Genomic DNA, 21083 nt, shown 5'->3' with positions numbered 1-21083 from the left:
GAGCCTTTGTCAACAGAATGAAAGTGCTCAGCACAGGGCCAGGTGTGGAAACCACACAGGGCAGTGGCTCAGTGAGTGGGTGCTGGCGCACATGCCCAGGTTGGACCTGCGCTTCCTCACAGTACAGTGCAGGGTGAGGCTGGTCTTTATCCCATTGCCAGGAGGATTCCAAGGAGCCTGTGTTAGAGCGGCACGTGTGGCACATGATGAGGGAGGATGGGCGATGCATAAGGACAGATCAAGACCATGACGTGGCTGTGACGGACACTAAGCACTTTGGCAGCCCCATGCTGCCAAGGACCTCTCCCTCCTGTCCTCTTCTTCAGACTCTGCTCATTGAAGCTGACTTCTCCCTCTGTGCATTCTAACCACTTACGGAACACCCAGCAGAGCCCCAGCTGCGGCCCTCGTGCCAGTGCCGTGGCTACCTGGTGTGTGGGCTCACCGCTCCCTCTCTGCGGTGCAGAGCCACTGCTGTGGGGGGCCTCAGCTGGTCCACGCCCAAACCCCACCGCCCAGAAAGCATGCTGCTTTGTAACGTGACAAGTCAATAGCACAACTGTTGTTTGTTCTTAAGGTGTTTTCTGTCATCGTATGGCACAACCAGTAATTACCCAAGATGACTCAGAAAAAAATCGTGCCAGGAGTGGCCAGCTCTCTGAAATGATTTCTGTTTATCGGGGCAGGGAAAACCAGCTGAGTGTGCTGGCATCTTCTAACTTTGCCTCTGGTTTATGGAGTCCTTCGCTGTGGCCACTGTGTGGTGCCAGAAAGTTGGCGCCCCGCTGGCATGTGCCGGCAGGGCTGGCATCTCCCCACCCACACAAACCCACGCTCGGGTTAAGGGAAGTCACAGCACGTGGTTCTTTTAAACAAATCTGCTGCCTCTTGCTCCTGGGTCCTTCCCCAGGTGTGTGACTCAGGCTGGTCTATACCCTGTAGGGAGGAAGGACAGGAAGGGCAGGACGGCCGGTACACACCCCAAATGCGTGCACTCACACCCCGAGAAGAGCAAGCAAAATTCCAGCAGCGGGGAGGACATAGACACCAAGGACTCGGTTTCTTATTGGTGCCGTGTTCCCCTATCCAGGCAGCTTTGATCACTGGAAACCAGCGTGATTCGGAGGACAGTGTGGTCCCCCAAGCATGTGGCACAGCAGACTGTGGGGGGAGGCCATTAGCTGACATGCAGACGAGTTCCAAGTTCCTTTGCTCTTGGGGGTTTAAATGACATTCTGACCTGGGCTTGTGGGTTTGGGGGGCAGGAAATGGACACAGAGGCGTTTGTATCCTGGTCCTCAGAAGCTGGATCTGCCACCCGACATGTCCAAGGGGAATTGAGGGCATGGAGGGAATTAGGTTGTTCTCAGCTGACTATAAGATGTGGTAATTATCCTGGATTATCTGGGTGGGTTCAGTGTGATCCCAGCGGTCCCTGCATGTGGAAAGGGAGGCAGGGTTCAGGGTCAGGGTGACGTGACACAGTGTGACGAAGGACTCGACCTCCCTCATCTGGCCTTGGAGGTGGGCCGAGGGCCCAGGGTCTGAGGAGCACAGCGGCCTCCAGATGCTGGACCAGGCAGCAGGTTCTCTCCTTGACCCTCCAGAAAGAAACAGCCCCGCGGACACTTCAATCTCAGTCCAGCTGGACCCGTATCACTACAGAACTACAGATGCTACGTCTATGTTGTTTGAGGCCACTGAGCCCAGTCCCCTCGACATCACGGGGTCAGTGTGCTATGGACGTCTGCCTGTGGTTTTCACAGCAGGGTCTTTATTTCCCCCTCCCTTCCTTTGCAAAGTCAATACTGGGCACACAGAAGGTACTCGGTGGATGACCTGCCACTGACTTACTGCAGGAGTGTACGAGCCAAGCTAGTGTGATATGTATTTCTTTTTAAATCTAAGTTCTGCACCTCTTGGTTGAGTGAGAAGCCCCAACCTCCCGCCCCCTTTGCCAGGGGCCAGCGTTCCATCAGCTCTCCAGAGCAGAGATGATGGCCCAGCAGTGGCCTGGGCCTGGCTCCTGGCCCCAAGCTCCACTCGCTTCCGGCATTCCTGTCTGCGTGTTTCTCCTCTTTTCAAGGAGCCTCATCTGCATCTTTGGTTTTAAAAAAGAAAGTTATTTCTGTCTTTCATCCCCATCAGTAATTTCTTTTCTCCTTGTGATTCTGAGCCCGCATTTGGCTTAGCAGCCCAGACGCAGCCCAAACGGTGTCTGATTTACAACTCGAGGGAGGTCACAGGAGGCCATGTGGGAGGGCCACGTGCACATACGGAGGACTGGATGGCTCAACCACCTTGCCAGCAGGTGACCCTGAGCCCTCTGAATGGCAGGAAGGACACCACCACACAGGGCTGCTATAGTCGTGCCTGACTCTGGCCCACCTGCCCTGTTGGGGTCCCTAGGCTGGGTTTTGGGTCCTTCCTCCCCTGCCTCTGTGCTGGGTGACCTCATGGCCTCAACCCCAAGGATTCCCCAGGTCTCTCTCCAACCCTCGATCTCGTGATGCCTGTGGGCACCTCCCCAGCAGGCTCTGCCAACACCTCACATTCCATCCAGCCTCGTGCTGAACCCCCGGCCTTCTCTGGACTGCGTCCTGCCTCAACGCCTGCGTCTGTGACCTGGGTTTCCTGCAGTGGTCATCTCAGGGTTGTGCTGAGCGTTCCCCAGAGGACACTAGGATGGCAGTGGGTGCCGAGCCAGCCCTTTGTCAGTCATGTGCAATGTTACCCTCCACTGTGACTCTCTGCTCCTCTGTGGGCTGGGTCAAACATGACCTTGGCCTCTAGGCAGCTCCCCCACTCCGCTTCCCAAGGGAGCAGCCACAGCCACCCTCAGCCAGAATCCTACCATGGAGCAGAGGTCACGGCATGTAGCCTGCCAGGGCCGTGGGGCTGTGTGCAGGTGTCCTTGGGGCTTTAGCTGATGCAACTTAGCTCTCCTTAGCCACCTTCTGCACTCACCTGTTCAGAATCCACATGCATTTGGATTTTTCTTTTGTGTTTTAAAACCTGCTCTGCAGGTCAGCAGAGGATCTGTTCATCAAAATCTTTTCTAATCTTCTCTTCAAAACACATGGCATCATCTTACAGCTGTCCTATAGTTTCTGTGCTTACTGTCAATTTAAAAAAGTAAATTTGGGGTGTAGCACATGAGGAAAGGAAAGGAACACAAAGCTCGGCGTCTGACCGTATGCGACCCTCAAGGCCTTGGAAGCACAGCCACAGTGGATGGACCAGGGCCACCTGGCCCAGAAGCGTCTCCCCACATTGGGACTCAGCTTTACCGTGGCCAAGGCCCTGTCCCAGGCTTCTCTATCTTTGTCATGGAGACAGGAGGCATCTGCAGCCCTCTCATGCCCACTGCCCTCCATCTGGTCATGTTCACTGCTCTTCAACAGAAGAAAATCTGGAAATGTCAGCGGCATGCTGCCCCTGGGAGGGAGGGTGAAATGGAATCACCCTATTTTGTGCCAATATTTAGGATTCGAGGCCAGGGTGCCCAGAACCCCGTAGTGTCCAGGGCCATCCCACTTAGCAGTACTTTTGGTGGCCAGGACCTGAGATGAGGTCTAGGAACACTGGGTGACTACAGTTTCCTCCCAGTGTGACAGGCAGGCTGAAAGACAGCACTGTTTTGGTTGTAAGAAGTATTCAACTTGCCAGGGCTGGCTTACAGGAAGAAACAGACTCTGGTTCAAGGCTGCTGGGAGTGGGAAGGCATAACCCAGCCTCCTGAGGCTCTGGAAGCTCCCGGGTCCCTCCACCTGTGTGGTCACAGTGATGGCCTCACCTCTTGCGTCAAGATGTCCTCAGTTCAGACAGGGAATAGATGACTGACTGCTTCTGTTCCAAAATCCCAGGAGAGGGTCTGTTTGGCCTGGCCTGGCACAGTGCTTTCTCATGGTCCAGTCTGCTCTAAGGAGGGTGTGAAACTATGTGACTAGGGGCAGGGGCGTGCTTTCTCTGCTGGAGGCTTGTGGACCAGAAAAACTAAAGTATATTCCCAGGCAAACAGCAGCCACAGTCATCCCTGACAGCTTCCCTAGGCCAGGCAATGGGGAAGGGATTTATTTAGAAGTGTGATTCCGTTTTGTCCTCACCACAGCCCTGTAATGCAGAGCCTACTGTGGGCCCATGCTGCAGATGAGAAAACTGAGGCTCAGAGAGAGGTTGTTTCCTAGCAGGGGATTCAAGCTCAATTTGCCCTGTTTAAATACAGGCAGTTGTGAGTCCCTCCTGCCTTGTGAGTTCACGTCCCCCACGGAACATGCTGGGGTGAGAAAGCGTTGGCATGATCACAGAACCCTGTCCCCACTTATGTCCCTAGCTCTGTAGCCTACTCCTCCCCACACATCCTTGGGAATTTGTTTTGGCATTTCATAGTAGATTTCTTTGAGAAGATTTCTCTTCATTTCCTCCTGTAGAAAACAGAGACTGCCCAGGATCCATGGACATTAGCAGCCCCACCCCCAGCCCCCACCGCCGGACGCCCTACCCTGGCTTCCTTGCCAAGCTTCCTCTTCCCAGCAGCTCTGCTTAAAGGGCTATTTTAAATGCTGACAGGCTGAAGCTTGTCATGCAATCTGTCACTGCCTTTCATGAGTCCCAAGAGGTATATGAAATGGGATTTCTAGGTTTGTGGATTATTTTTTTCTTTTCGATGTAGATTTTTCTAGGCCATACTCAGAAACAGCTATCAAGGTACACATGCTTACATGCTTAGCATGCGAGGTACCCTGACTCAAGGCCCTTTCTTAGGAAGGGAATGAGTCCCCAGTAACTGGGGAATATGTCATGTTGAAAAATACGGGAGCCCAGAGGTTGTCTGTCCAAGTCTCTTATATAGTTGGGAAGGTGAAGTCCCAGAAAGGCAAAGTGACAAGGTCACACGTGGTCCCTGCCTCAGCCAGGACTAGAATTCATGTTTCTCAATGGCATGGGGCAGGCTGGGTTGAAGGGGCTGGAGATAGAGCAGTGCAGTGAAATTTGAGCTGGAGAAGGAATATTCCAGAGAGTACAAAGGCCCCGCAGGGCCCACAAGCTCATCCTGTTCTAGGAACAAAAGGGGAAGCTGACACAGCTGGAGTGGAGAGTTAGGGGGGAGTAAAGTGGAGAAATGGGCAAGGCCACACTGCAGGGCCGCCTGTGTCATTGAGAGATGCCTGAACAGAAGTCTAATTGCATTGAGAAACTGTTGGAAATTGTTAAGCAGCAGAGCTTAAAATTACCTAATTTACATTTTTAAAAGCTCATTCTATTTGCTGTATGGAGTGTGGATCAGTTAGGGGAGGGACGGGCAGGAAAGCAGGGAGACAGGAGGCTACTGCATCAGTGTAGGCAAGAGAAGATGGTCGTTCAGACTAGAGTGATAATGACTGCTGACCCGTAAGCTATGGGACTACAAACATTGCCAAACCTTCTCTGTGGTTAAGGAAGCAGACAGGTAGATACTCACCTCTCAGATGGTTAGTCTGTCTGCCTTCTTTGTCATAAGCAGAGAGGCCTCTTCCTTTGATACATGTGAAGGTGTGTGCTGCCATTGCCCTGGCTCATACACATTTAATGGGATGCACCCTTATTGTCTATTAGGTGGTTTTCTACTTTTCTCCTAGAAAGTAGGGGCATTCTCCAAGATGAAGGCTAACTCAGCCTTGATTTTGTCTGATCTTCCCACCCCACCTTACTACGACTCTTCTGGTCACTAGTGATAGAAAGTCACTGGTGTTATTTCCCTGGGATGTGACCACTTGCAGCACTGATTCACAGGCTGCTATCAGTCAGCTTCTCCAAGTGAAGCTGCAGTAACAAACATCCCTCATTCTCAGTGGCTGGAAACAACAAAGGGTTATTTCTCATTCATGCCACCTGTTCACAAGACATCAGTTGGGGGCTGACCTGAGGACCCAGACTGGTAGAAGATCCAGCACCTTACATAGTTTAGTCTCCATGCACAAGGGCAAAAAGGCAATGCTAAATGCTCCAGCCAGGTAGTAACGTAAGTCATTTCCGCTCAAAATTCATTGTCCAAAACTAATTACTAGGATCCACCCAACCACAGAAGAGCCAGGAAAGAGAGTCTGACCACATTCCCAGGGAGAGGAGAGCTGGAAATACTTGATGAGTAGCTGGGTGACCCCCACAAGCCACACTCCAGGGGCTCTTGGCATCACAGCCCCTGTGACTGACTCTCCCCAGCTCTGCCTTCCCCTGTGAGCTGCTTCATTCCTGGGATCACTTTCTTCCTGAGGCCAGAATGGTGGCCTCTAGTGGCCACAGCTCATGTCCTTCCACCTAGTCTCCAGAAGGAAACCACGGCTCACCTTCCTCAGCATCCAGACCTTAGGACACCTCCGAAAAAAGGCCAACTGGCCCTGCATGGGCCATGTGTCACTCACTGACAGGGTCCAGGGTGTCCAGCCTGGGCCACACCTGTGTGTCCCTGTGGGTGGGGCAGGTGCCCGGCCTCCTGAGGGTAGCCTTACCAGGACCTTCCCGCAGTGAAGGGAAGAAGCATTGTCCCCAGGGAAGAAACAAGGGCACAGAATCAGCATATGCACCACATCTTGGGTGGCTGCTTTCTGGCCATGGTGCATAGTGAATAAGTGTGTTACTGTGTTGTTGGTTGCTAGCACTTTCCGTTATAAACAAAATAAGTCTAAGTTGTCTGATGCCAACAAGCACATTTTGAGATTGTGTGAGTGAGGAGTGCAACACCGCTGTGTCCAGGGTTTCCAGCCGAGCCATGGGGGAGGCCGCCCCTCTCTATTTGGGTCTCTCTGTCCCTCTTTAGCCCCTACACTGTTGTAAATAGCCTCTGTCCCTAGGTGGCCTCAGATATGGGACTCCCAACAGTAGGATTAGGATTGTGTTGTCCCGGGGGAGTCATAGGGCCACCTTGAGCCCGTCACTCACTGCTGTCAAAGAGATGATCCAGCCATGCTCCCATGCCAACCATGAGAGCCCAGGGCTACATGGCTTCACCTGACCACATGACAGGGATTAGGAACGGGCTGGTCCACCAAAGGGCAGGGGGTGCACAGTAGCACGTACTTGGGTTCTCAGGCAATAAAGACCCCTGGCTGCACTGCTGCCTGGATGGAGAGGGAGGGACAGGACTGCACAGTTGCCCACAAAGTCCACTTATTAGCAGGGGCTTCTGCTGAGTCTGGGAAGAGCTCCTGGGGGAGAGGAAATGTCTAGCATTCTTTGGTGCTACTGGCTACAGAGAGGCTGATTTGGCTCTGACCTGCTCCTCCCTCATTCCTCTTTCAAATGTGGGTGTCTATTTGTGACCCATGTTCACACTGGTGAGATCTAGTGAACCTGGGAAGGCTGTGGGTCACTCATTGCTAATGATGGGGTTCAGGGGCATCCAACATGGGCTGCACTTGTGCATCCTGGCAGGTGAGGGTGGGTGCCCTGCCTCCCTGCACATTGCACAGCAGGTCTCAGTGGGACCAAGCCTGGACGTGACATGAGGCCCATGCCCTAATGGTGGGGACAGAATTCTGAGGACCGTTTACTCACCCCTGTGTTCCCAGGTTGGAAACTGAGACAGGGTAAGTCTGAGACATGTACAATACAATGATGAGGCCACCTGGGTTTAGGCAAGGCACTCCTAGAGATGGCACCCAAGTAGACACTGACCCAGGAGGCTATACTGTGGACTGGCTCTGCCACTGCCTAACTGGGTGACCTTAGTCAACTAACTCAACCTCCCTGAGCCTCACACTCCTTACTTATGAAAAGTATTGAGCTCTTGCAGTTGAAGTTGTTAGAACACGTGTGACCTAAGTAAACATTCCAGAGGTTGCAGCTGTCAATTGCTGTCACACAGGCATGAGGCACAAGTCTGAGGTCAGAGCCCCACACGGTCATTCTTGGACTGTGTGACCTTGAAAGGCCATCTTGGGAAGCAGAGCCTCCTAGCTTGAGGTACAGCAGTCATGCCAACAGCAGCTAACGTGATAATAGCACTTCCCATGTCACATGTTCCCACACTGACTCCTGAGCTGCTCCTCGTGGGTGGGAGTAGTTGTGACCCCCATTTTGCAGATAAAGAGATGCAGATATGCAGACAGTAAGTGGCAGAGCTGGATACTTCTGAGTCCCTGTCCCATATTGTCATGCCTGCTACTTCTATAAAACAGGGACAGGAAGTCTACTTATCATGGGATGTCACATGAGGACTAAATAAGGTGAAAGACTTAATTTTAATGAAATAAGCAGATAATTTAGCAGAGTGTCCCAGGCTTGGCAGTAAATGTCTTCTGCAGTGATAATGACTACAATGATGATAGCAGTGATGAAGATGGTTATGGTGATGATGATGACGTTGATGACAGTGATGATGGTAATGACCATGGTGATGATGATAATGATGGTGGTCATGATTGTGATGGTGCTGGTGATGGTGATGATGATGACATTGATGACAGTGATAATGGTAATGACCATGGTGATGATAATGATGGTGATCATGACTGTGGTGGTGGTGGTGGTGATGATGATGACATTGATGACAGTGATGATGGTAATGACCATGGTGATGATGATAATGATGGTGGTCATGATTGTGATGATGGTGGTGATGATGATGATGATGATGACATTGATGACAGTGATGATGGTAATGACCATGGTGATGATGATAATGATGGTGGTCATGATGTGATGGTGGTGGTGATGATGATGATGATGACATTGATGACAGTGATGATGGTAATGACCATGGTGATGATGATAATGATGGTGGTCATGACGTGATGGTGGTGGTGATGATGATGATGACATTGATGACAGTGATGATGGTAATGACCATGGTGATGATGATAATGATGGTGGTCATGATGTGATGGTGGTGGTGATGATGATGATGACATTGATGACAGTGATGATGGTAATGACCATGGTGATGATGATAATGATGGTGGTCATGACGTGATGGTGGTGGTGATGATGATGATGACATTGATGACAGTGATGATGGTAATGACCATGGTGATGATGATAATGATGGTGGTCATGATGTGATGGTGGTGGTGATGATGATGATGACATTGATGACAGTGATGATGGTAATGACCATGGTGATGATGATAATGATGGTGGTCATGACGTGATGGTGGTGGTGATGATGATGATGACATTGATGACAGTGATGATGGTAATGACCATGGTGATGATGATAATGATGGTGGTCATGATGTGATGGTGGTGGTGATGATGATGATGACATTGATGACAGTGATGATGGTAATGACCATGGTGATGATGATAATGATGGTGGTCATGACGTGATGGTGGTGGTGATGATGATGATGACATTGATGACAGTGATGATGGTAAGGACCATGGTGATGATGATAATGATGGTGGTCATGATGTGATGGTGGTGCTGGTGGTGATGATGATGACGTTGATGACAGTGATGATGGTGGTGGTGATGATGGTAGTGATAGTGGTCATGACTGTGATGGTGATAGTTTTGTGAGGATGATGATGACAGCTATGCTGATGATGACAATGATGATTGTGGTGATGATGGTGGTCATGACTGTGATGATGATGATGTCCCTTTCCCTGCCCCTCAGTTCTATAACCCAGAGCAGTGTGACTTTCTGGGAGCTGAGGATAGGGAAGGCTTGTTTAGTGGGAGTCAAAGATAATGTCTTTTCTAAAGGGTCCCTTTGTCTTCTAGTGACAACAGAGGGGAATTTATTGTTTTTAATGTCTTTACTGAGCCAAATTGAAAAATTGATATACCTTGCATTGGTCTACCCTTTCTCACTGTTTAAAATTGTATTGATTGTGAAATCCCAAAGTCTGGGGATCACTGGCTAACTGTCCTGGCCTAGAAATCATTCCCTCTTTGGAATATTATCGTCTTTTGGTAAACACATGGTCGTGTATACTCACACACACGTTCCACTACACTCTCCCGCCTCTCCTTCTAGACCCTGCAGCCCCTGACCTCACACAGCAACCTTCTCTAGTTGGCTCTCTGCAACATGCTGTTCCCTAGACAACCAGCACAAAGCCACCACATGGGACTTATGGGACAGAGGTAATTAAGAGTAATAATAAGAATTAATGGCCACTCCCTGTGGGCCTTCATTGGCTTTAGGAGTTATTCTGCTTCCCCGTGAAAAGGTCCAAGTCTCACTTACCTTTACACATAGATGGCCCAGGCCCAGCCTGACCAGAGGCATATCATCCTATCCTCCTTCCACATTGCCATCTGCCTGTTGGGGCCCCACTCCCCACCCCAGGAGGGCCAGCGTCCTTGGACCCCTTCTTCAGCCAGGTCTGCGGTTCTAAGCCCTAGAGAGCAGAGCCTGAGGCCCCACCCTGCTGAGTTCTTTCAATGCCACACTTGGGGCATAGGGCCTGGCTCCTAGGGGGAACCTGACAAATGATGGCTGAAATTATATGTAGGAGGAATTCAGGGTGTCAGGGAGGAGAGCAAGGAAGGCACAGGGCATCTGAGCACAGTCGGTCCAGACGCTGAGCACAGGGGAGGTGTGTGCAGCTTGTCTGGCCCAGGGCCTGGCCTGGGGAGGGTCCCATGCACTGAGGCCACTCTGATGGTGTGTGGCTGTGGTGTGTCTTGTGCACTAATCACCCAGTGTGTACCTTCAGTTATGTTGGCAAGAGTTGGCATTGCATATCTGCTAGGGGTTAGACAGCGGGGGTGAGTGATACAGAGAGAAACAAGGCCAAGTCCCCATCTTGGAGCACTGTGGAGAACACAGGGTCATCTGGACCCCCTCCTAGGATCTGAGAGTATGATGTGGTGAGGAATGTGGATGTTGGCACCCATGTGCTTGCCAGGCCCACCGTTGTGTGGGAGTGTGACTTTGTCTTGGCAGCCCTTACTGTCCTAATCCATAAAATGGATCCAGCCATTCCCACCTCCTCAATGTGTTTAAGTGGCCACAGATCCAGGGAAGGACTCAGCAAACGTCAGTGAGAATGGAGATGGTGATGATGCAAAGAGAGAGAGGCGGGCGGAGGATGACAGCACGTTAGCTATTTTAAGTCAGCAGTCCAAAAATTTTGTATCTCAGTAACCTTTTTTATATAAAACAAAGTGACAGAAATTTGTATTATTGGCAACTTTATTTTTGGCAATCTATTTACATATAATGTCTGACTTTTCTTAAATTGCTTATTTTGCTCATATAATATCATTGCTTTTAATTATCTCTGTGAAAAGAGATGAATGTTAGTAAGTGTCAGAGCATTGCGTTGAAGACCATCATGCTGTGTTACTTTAGTACCCGATGAGTCCAGCCAGGGGCGGTTGATGAGTACGGAGTGATGTAGTATACGCAGGCGGGCACTTAAGATAGCAGGACGCTCTAAGCTTAAATGAGTTTATTCTTTTAAATAACAGGTACCTTGCTGGAGAGGGCACCCACAGTCCTGAGCATGGCTTTGCAGAGTGGCAAGGAGGCGGGCTTCCTCTGGCTGGACTCAGGGGGCCTGCAGACTGAGGTGTGCACCCACCCCCAACCCCCGCCCCCACACTGGGTGGTCAAGGCCATTTAACAATCAAATATGCAAATGTCCTCACAGCAGGGCCTGCTACGTGGGGAGTGATGGTGATGAAGGTGTTGTGACTGTTGAAGGAATCATCCGTGTTGAATCCTCAGAGCCTCTGAGGCTGGGGTGGGGAGCCATGGGGAAGGGGTGGAGAGGCAGGTGGAGGCTAAGTCACAGGGCATCTGTCTTGCATGTCAGATAGGACAGTGCTCGCTGCTGTAACAGATACATCTCAAGAGCACAGCCTACTGCGACAGAAATTTAACTCTTGCTCATGTAACAGTCCAGTGCACAGAGACCAAAGTATCTTGACTCCAGGTGTTGACTCCACCATCCTCCAGGACCTTGGAGGCCTGAGCTGGGACCTCGCAGGGAAAACACACTGGCTTTTGCAGAAGCCTAGGCTAGGGCAGGACCCTTTCCCATCCCTCATGTGCTCACATCCCATTGGTGAGCACTGTTCATGTGGTCACACCAGGCGCAAGGCCATCTGGGAAATGTAGTCCTGTACTGGGGACACCTCCCTCCTCCCCCAACCCATGTGCTTATGTCCCATTGGTGAGAACTGCTAACATTGCCACACCCAGCCATTAGGGCAGCTGGGAAATGTAGTCTTGGGCATGGGACATCTGCCTCCTCCCCATTGGTGAGAACTCACATGGCCTCACCCTGGTGCTGGGGCAGCTGGGAAATGTAGTCTTGGGCTTGGCACACTCACCCCCTTCCCACCCCATGGCCACCCTACCCTGTACAGAAACGGGGGTATTTGCTTCCAGAGAGCAGCTCTTGCACTGTAAAGGAGCCAGATGTTCTCAATACCCTCACGGGTGTTCACTTTTGAACTGTAACTGTGCATTTTGGGGTTCAAGACAAGGAAACACATTCACCTCAGAAATGAGATGGTGGAGGCTAACAACAGAGAGGTTATTTACAGAGTTTAAATTAGATTTCAGGCCATTTACTTGAAGTCAGTTGCATAATTTCTCTGAATGTTTTTCTGGGTTTAGGAAGGAAATTGAGCAGGAAATCTTATTTGGGAGGAAAATATCTAAACAGTAAATCATGAACCGCCGTATTTCAAGTATTTATTTGTGTTGTGGGATTTTTTTTCTGCCTCCCGCACTGGGTCATTTATTAAATCTAATTGCACTGCTCATATCATTTCCCATGAAATTTACGCTAAATCTGCTGAGTAAGGGAGGCAGGCAGAGGACTTAATTAGAAATGTTAATCATGTTTGTTTGTTGGGGATTTTTTTTGAGAGAGCAACTACAATCAACAAAATAACAATAAACGTTCTTTCTTTTCCCAGAAGCAGTCATTTGCAGATGTCACATTTGCTGAAGGCTCAGGGGCATCACTTCAGAACACTGTCCTAGCAGGTCCACGTGTGGAGTGGGCTATGGCTATTGAGCCGGGAGCTGCTCTGCCCTCCCTGCTGGGCAGACACTTTTCCTGCCTCCTTTGGGGGCTGGGGCCTACAAGACTCTGCCTCCATCTGAAGCAGAACTCTTGGCTAATCGATGGTCAGCCCCGGGCTCATTTGTGTTCCCTAAAGTTTGCAAAGTCCAGAACCAGACTACATCTTTTTTCCCAGACCACTCCCCAGGAAAGCGGATCTCATGCTTCATGGGGATAAGACAGAGGCCCCATCAGCCTCCTGTGGGTTTAGCATTCTGGGACTACAACTTGTCTAAGCAATGTTTTTCTTCCCTCTGTACAGAAACCCGTGCGGACCGCAGCAAGAAACTCTTCAGGCACTACACGGTGGGCTCGTACGACAGCTTCGATACTTGCAGGTAAGAAGCTCTTCTTTCTCTGCCAGGATCCTCTGGTCAAAGATGCTCCTTTGTGCTGAGAAAGCTCTAGACCCCCCAGCTTGCAGACCACTTTGCTTGCTTTCCCTGCATATCCACTGTCTTCTGGGGACCCTGCCTGGCTAGTGGTATTTGTGGCGCCTGCAGTTCAGGTCCAGCCAGAGCACACCTGTGGCCCCAGGGAGAGGGCTGGCTGGCTTTGTTTTGGAAAAAAGGAGCACAAGTGTTAGAAACAACCACGGCTGGCCACAGGAGCTGCAAGGCAGTGTTGGGGTGGTGGCATCCGCCCAGGGGAGCGTTTAGGATGCCCTGGGTCTGGGTTTCTACCGCAGCTGCACTTTCCATATTCATTCCTGCACTTTCAAGGCATCATTAAGGAAGGCCCATTTCCTTGAGGGGGTGACACCAAGCAGGCAGACCTTTAATCACAGAGAGTTTGGATGTGTTTGGTTTTTGCAAATGCACAAAGAACTTTGCACCTTTGATGATGGGGTGGGCATGGGCACAGGGTTGGGTCTTCCTGCAGGAACTGTGCAGCACAGGCTATGGGACTTTCTTGGGGTTCCTGCATCCCTCTTCTTCTAGGGGAGACCTTGCTAGGGCAGGGTCTTGCTGGCCTAGGGCATGAAGGGCCCCTGTTTGTGGGGAGCCCATGCCCCGACTCAGAGGATCCTTGGTGGACATTTAAATATCAGGACTGGAGAGGTCAGCACCTGGGGCCAGGCTGGAGAGGGTCCATTATCCTCCCTGGGGTTCTTCCCCATCTCCCAGGAGTCTGCAGAGAGCAGCTTGGACCTGCTCCCTTCTCTCTCACCTGCCTGCCAAGGGGTCCCACCTTGGTTGTTTGGGGTTTTATTTTTTAACTGAAGTAAAATTTACATAACCTAAAAGTTATCATTTTACGTGCACAAATCAGCAGCATTTATCAAGTTCACAATATTGGGCAACCATTGCCACTCTCTGGTCCCCGAGGGTTTTGTCACACATTAGCTGTCATGCTGGCCCCCTGCCTGCAGCGCCACATGCTTTCTGTCCCTTTGAAGTTGCCCATCCTGGGTGCTTTGTGTAAGTGGAACCATCCAGCGCATGGCCCGTTTGGTCCGGCTTCTTCCACTCAGCATCGTGGTTTCGATGTGTGTCCACACTGCAGGGGGCAGCCACACTTCATCATTCCTCCACCCCTAGTATTTTCTTATTGTGCTGAAATACACATAATATGCAGACTTCTATTTTTAAGCGTGCAGGTTGGTGGCATTAAGACCACTCATAGGGTCATGCTGGCATTAGCACCACCCACCCCCAGAGCTCTTTCATCTGGCCATGGTAACCGGTGACTCCTCTCCCCCTCCCCCCGGCCCTGTTCTTGGCACTCCTATAAGTGGAATCATACAGTCTTTGTCTTTCTGTGCCTGGCTCCTATCACTTGGCTGGTCCTCGAGGTTCTGGCACGTGTCAGAATTTCCCATCTTTTTAAGGCTGCCTGACATTCCCCTGCAGGGGGAGGCCACATGTGGCTTTTTCTTTCATCCGTCAGACTCCGGGTTGTTTCTGCCCTTTGGCTGCCATGGGGGTGTTCCGTGGACATTCGCGTGTGTTTGTTTGAATCTAGGAGTGGAATTGCTAGTTGGACCTCATTTTAACACCGACTTTTCCCTGCCACCCCTTTTGTAAATGAAATGCACAAAGACAGGAATACCGTGTGCAGTGGGGGCTGGTACCCCCCCAGCAGGTGTTGCAAACTTTCAGGATCTTGCTACGATTGTCCACTTTTGAGGCCCTCATTGCCCATGAGGCCCAGGTTGTAATCTGTGGGCTGGCGGCTTCCAGGGAGCCACACCTGACCCCAGCTTCTCCCAGTGAGGCTCTGTTTAGGCCAAATGAATCATCTCTGCAGCAGCAGGACACATCCTGTCATGGTGGCCCTGCACAAGTGGCCGTGGGCAGTGGGCCTGTCAGACTCATACTGTGCTCCCGTTCTAGCAAGGAGGGTCTGGCGAACCCAGTGGTCCACAGTGCCAAGGCTCAAGGGCCACCCAGGAGAGCGGTTACCGTGGCTACCTTGAGGGCTGCCTATGTAGGAGTGGGGGTTCAGGTAGAAAGTGCCCTCCGAAGACCAGAAGGGTCCTGGCAACAGTTGGGCCTCAGCTATGGCTCTTGCAGAGCGGCCTCCCAACCAGGCCTGCATCTCTAGGGCAGAGAGGTACCTGCATACGCAGGAAGGTGGGCCTACATGTGCCCTCCACACTGAAACAGGGTTCACAGGGGCGTTGGAAGGACCTGACTTGATGGACCAGGGATGAGAGATGACCATGGGGCCAGGCTGGCTGGGGGTCATATAGCCAAAGTATGACCCACTGCTAACAGCAGGACTGGCCAGCCCCAGGGACACAGGCTGCAGATCAGCTAAAGGAAGACACTTGGAACTGTCATAGCTGATCAGTGACAAAACGGGCTGCCTCAGGAGGTGGTGAGCTCCCCGCCATTGGAGGGAGCCAAGCAGGGCTCCCCATTCTGGGGATTCGCTTGCCAGAATGTCACAGAAGGTGGGACGGTATGACCTCCATGACCCCTGCCAACTCTGAATCCCTGTGTTTCAGGGCCCAGATGGGGGCTTTTATTTTACGTATATGGTGAACACCTGCTCTGTACCAGGAGCTGGGACCGCAGAGAAGAGGGATATCTGGGCCACCCTGGGGTCAACTGGTAGCTTCTAAACAAGTGTTAAAATGTTCTGTCCTTGAGCAAAATGAAGAGTCAGCTGTTTCCATCTCATGGTGAGGGATCAGACAAGCCCTGGGCCTCACGAGACCCCCTGTTTCAGTAAAAGAAAGAAGAGTTGAAGTACGTGCTCATCTCGGCGGTGTGCCAGCCACCTCACACTGAGCACTGCACTGCTCCCGAGGGCAGCCATCAAGCCCTCCCAGGGACCTTGCCACGCAGGGGTTTTGTTGCCCTTGAGAGAAGGACACTGATGCTGAAAAAGGAAGGCCGCATTAAGGGGCCGCCTTCAGCCCCATGAGCGAACATCTGGACCCAAGGGTGAGGTCTGGTCTGCTAGACCACAGAGTCCAGGTGGAGATGTCACTGTCCACAGCTGCCTGGGGTTAAGGGAAGCTGGTGATTAGAGAGCCCAGAATTGTGGCGGTGACTTCATCACATCCCAAAGCATGTGGGAAAGGTGAAGTGATGCTGTGACCTGGGTTGGTACCTGTGCAGCTGAGCTTGTTCGCGAGGGTGCAGCGTTAGCCCAAGGGGCCCATGAAGTTGGGGACCCCAGCAGGTGACCACACTTGGACGTGGCTGGGTGGCCCCATGGAGCTTGTGCATGAAGCAGTGGGCAGCTTTGTGTGTTGTTACCCTGTGACCAGCCTGGCTCCAGGCCGGTCTGCCGTGGGAGGATGACCATCGGTGCCTCTGCTCGAGCAGAAGGGGTGTTGGATGGCACAGTCACAGGGTTCAGGAAGGAAGACACTTGGAAGTGTCGTAGCTGATGAGTGATAGAATGGGCTGCCTCAGAAGGTGGTGAGCTCCCTGCCATTGGAAGGAGCCAAGCAGGGTTCCCCATTCTGGGGATTCTCTCGCCAGAATGTCACAGAAGGTGGGACTGTATGACCTCCAAGACCCCTGCCAGCTCTCACTCCCTGTGTTTCAGGGCCAGGAGAACAGTGGGCAGTGCATGAGCCTCCTCAGAATTCATGTTGGAAGTAGCCTGAAGTGTGCTGGGGACCTGGGGACCATGCCAGCCCCACAGGCCACTCATCTGCTGCAGGTGTGTGGCTGCCATCTGGGTGGAGGCACAGGGTCAAGGCCACTCCATTGCAGGTGCAGATGTGATGAAAGCACAACCAGAGGGGCGGCGCCTGTGGCTCAGTGAGTAGGGCGCCGGCCCCATATGCCGAGGGTGGTGGGTTCAAACCCAGCCCCGGCCAAACTGCAACAAAAAAATAGCCGGGCGTTGTGGCGGGCACCTGTAGTCCCAGCTACTCGGGAGGCTGAGGCAAGAGAATCATGTAAGCCCAAGAGCTAGAGGTTGCTGTGAGCCATGTGACGCCACGGCACTCTACCGAGGGTGGTAAAGTGAGACTCTGTCTCTACAAAAAAAAAAAAAGCATAACGGGAGGCAAGACTCGGTAGAGATGTCCCTGAACCAGTCAGGAGGTTTCTCCCTGTCACACAACTCATGTCCACAACTCCTTGGAGTAAAGAACCAATTGCTAAAACACACCCGCCCCACTGGGCACAAGTCCAGTTCCTCTAGCTGTTCCCTCCTGGGGACTCCCTTCCACCTGCCCAGATGCAGTAAGACAGGAGACCAGAAATGTCCGTGTTGATCAGGGTCAAGCAGCAGAGGCTGGAGGGGCCATGTCTGTGTGGCGCTTCACAGAGGTTTCGGTGTCATTTCAGAAAACATGTTTCAATACAGGAAGGGGAATCTCAAGTTCCCACTCCTCTCTAATCAGATCCTCAGCTTCATCAGCCTGGGACCCCCAGGAGGCATCTACCTGGGAGGGACAGGGGCCAGACCTCAGGTCTCCCTCCAGGCTGAACAGCTCCATCCTGGCGTCTACCCAGGCAGCCACCCCCTTATCCCTCCATCTGGGTGTATGTCTTCACCCTCCCACCCATTCATGCCTTTACCCATCATCCATCCGTCTGTCCATCTTTCCATCTGTCCATCCACTCATCCACCAGCCGTCTACTCACCTATCCATCTTTTTAACCAATATTTACCAAGGCCTGACTGTTTTAGGAACAGAGGTAAGCATAGTCTTTGTAGGTTACAGACTAGTTAGCAAACTCTAAAGTTAACACATACATAAGCCAGACGATTTTACTTCATTGTTAATGCTACGAAGCAAATTAGCAGCACTCTCACAGAGTTTCTTGGGCAGGTGGGTCAGGCCCGCTTCAGGTAGGGAAGCCAGGGAAGGTGTCTCTGAGGAAGGGACTTTCGAGTTGAATCCAAGGGCTGAAGAGGAACCAGCCCTCTAGAAGAGGTCTGGCAAGTGCAAAGGCACTGGGGTGAGGGGACCTGACACTGCAGGGACAGCCACAAACTGGCAGAGTAGAGAGGGTGATATCAGGGAAAGACCTCGTGCTTCATCCCGGGAGCCTGGCTTTCCTCGTGCTTTAAAGAGAAGTGACATGAGCTGGTTAACTGCACTGAAGGACTAATGGGGACCAGTGAGGGGACACTGCCATCACCCAGCCCCAGTGGCGACAGGGGTTTGCACTGGTGGAGGCGGTGGGGATGCAGAGGTGGATGGACCACGGGTGCAGGGCGCAGCTGGGAAGGACAGGACCCATGGACGCATTGGGCACAGGGTGAGGCATTGTGCAGGGAGAAGCTCCCCAGGACCAGGAGGGCCTCAGGCTCAATCTTGGTGGCAACGCAACCCTTGTGCTACCTCTCACGGCACATGGAAAGCCACACACACAGCTTCCAGCCTGCTTGTAAGGAGCGTGACCATAAGCACCACTCGGGGAAGTGTCAGTCTGGTGCTCTCCTTTAGCCAGACCAGCTTTCTCTGAGTGAATTAGAAAGATGGCAGATTGTGCCCGCTCACCAGTGGGGTATCCACCAGCCAAAGCTGATCATTTTCAAGACTTGCAGGCCCAGTTTTATGTGCCACTTTGGTAATGGGAAATATGTACACTCGGTCAAAAAATTCAAAACATACAAGAAATAGTAGAATGTGAAGATTAAGTCTCTCTCCCTTCAACACAAGTTCTTCAACCCAGAGAGAAGCTCTATTGCCAGTTTCCTGAGGATCTTTCTAGAGACAGTTTTCCGGGGATCTTTCTAGAGACAGACTCTACGCATAGAAGTGTATGTGTATGTTCTCTGAAGCCTTTAATGTCCCTGAAAAATAAGCTGCCCTACGTTTTCTGTCTGACTTTCCAACAAAGTCACCGCGTGACCTTGGGCAGTCTGCTTTCCCTCTCTGCACCTTGTCCTGTTTGCAAAGCGGAGCTGTTGATGTTCCACCTTCCTGTGTGTTTCCAGTTGTGTTCCTGATAAGGATGAGGGAGAAAATACGTTTAGTGCTTGCAGCTCCTGACAGGCATGAGCTGTGTAGGAGTTATGAGCAGCACCTCTGGGTAGCTGCTGTGCCTTTGAAAGCCCACCCGCCGTGCTCAGGAAGATCGCCCCAAGAACCGAATGGCATGAAACATGGATCTGCCCCCTTCCCCCTTCTTCCTCCACTATTAGTTTGTATGTTTATGTATTTTTTACGATTTCTTTTTTTTTTTTGTAGAGACAGAGTCTCACTTTACTGCCCTAGGTAGAGTGCCATGACGTCACGGCTCACAGCCACCTCTAGCTCTTGGGCTTCCGTGATTCTCTTGCCTCAGCTTCCCGAGCAGCTGGGACTACAGGCGCCCGCCACAACGCCCGGCTATTTTTTGGTTGCAGTTCAGCCAGGGCTGGGTTTGAACCCGCCACCCTCGGTATATGGGGCCGGCGCCCTACTCACTGAGCCACAGGCACCGCCCAGTTATTATTCCTTAGACTTAAAAAAGAGGGGTCCATTTCTGAGAAAGCTCACTGGCTGGGTGCAGAAGGAACATAACATCCTTACTCTTTCTCCAGGGATAAGGACGCCCGCCCGCGTGCCAGCTCCTTTGGGGCACATCAGGGGGCAAAAGAGATGGATTCACTTTTCATTTCATACTTTTTGCATTTTTATATTTTACAAGTAGATAGTACTTTTGTAATTTTTTTTGAAAGAAAAAGAGAGGTGTGGGGCATAGGCACAGGGAGACGTCAGGACCACCTGTGGCCCAGCTCGTCGGTCTGGCTCTCCCAGCGTGGTGCAGATGGTGGTGGGCTCGATCTCTTTGGGGAGAGTCATTTCTCCAGGGAGTACTGCTCTTCTCTCTGTGGTCACCATTGTGATGGACAGCCTGCCTGGTGCCCAGGTCGGAGCCTGAGTATCTCCCTCCCGGCCCTGCTCCATTTCTTTCCTCCCTCCATCCCTCGGTCAGCTCATCACAAAGGTGGAGGTGACCTGCCTCCTCCCCATCCTCCTGCAGTTTCTCCTGCTCTTGTCCAGCCCCTTGCCCTTGTCCAGCTCCCCTTTGCTCTCCTCCCACACCCCCTTGCTCTCCTTCCGCTCCCCCATAGTTCTGTAAAGAGGAAGTGAAATCCAGACCCATTCTCAGTGGTGACATAAACGTTGTTATCATAATAATGATAATATAATGATTTCTGCTGGATTTAAACTTTTGAATCCAACTTACTAGGTAGAATTGAGAAGACTTAAAATGTGAATATAAATATAACAGAGGGTTAAACGATACTGTCCAGCTCCCCTGGGCTCTTGCCCCTTGTCCAAGCTCTCTGTTCTCAGCAGCACCCCATGGTCTGCCTGCCCCAGGGCCCCGCCCCGTCCATTCTCAGTGAACTCTTGGTTTAACATTTTTCCTCCCTCAATAAATTTTGATCTAAGTACTACATGTGTGCAGTGAAATTAATTAATTAAAGGAAACAACACAGGCAGGGCTAAGAATGGAACGAAATCATTGCCTGCCCCACCCCGGCCCCAGCCACACAGCCCCACATGGCAGAGGAGCCACTTTTAAAACATTTTCTGGTTTTTATTCGATGGTTACCTCCACATCTCTGTGATGACTCTCCTTATTTTTTAATTCCTTAATTAAAAATGTGACTCTTTGCTAGAAAAGATGAGGCTTTCATGGTTCTGTCCC

At 51.5% G+C, this 21083-nt stretch overlaps 1 protein-coding gene across 3 annotated transcripts in view; it reads left to right on the top strand.

Annotated features, from left to right (window-relative positions):
* The window catches only part of SHANK2 (SH3 and multiple ankyrin repeat domains 2), a 577367-nt gene that overhangs the window by 350951 nt on the left and 205333 nt on the right, over positions 1-21083 (top strand). For all 3 annotated transcript variants that reach the window (XM_053561191.1, XM_053561192.1, XM_053561193.1), the window contains one exon: positions 13277-13352. In XM_053561191.1, the coding sequence (XP_053417166.1) occupies positions 13277-13352 (76 nt within the window). The remainder of the gene's footprint in view (positions 1-13276; positions 13353-21083) is intronic.

This window comes from Nycticebus coucang, chromosome 14, assembly GCF_027406575.1.
Source record: "Nycticebus coucang isolate mNycCou1 chromosome 14, mNycCou1.pri, whole genome shotgun sequence".
Taxonomy (NCBI): domain Eukaryota; kingdom Metazoa; phylum Chordata; class Mammalia; order Primates; family Lorisidae; genus Nycticebus; species Nycticebus coucang.
This window is presented reverse-complemented; position numbering and strand designations above follow the sequence as displayed.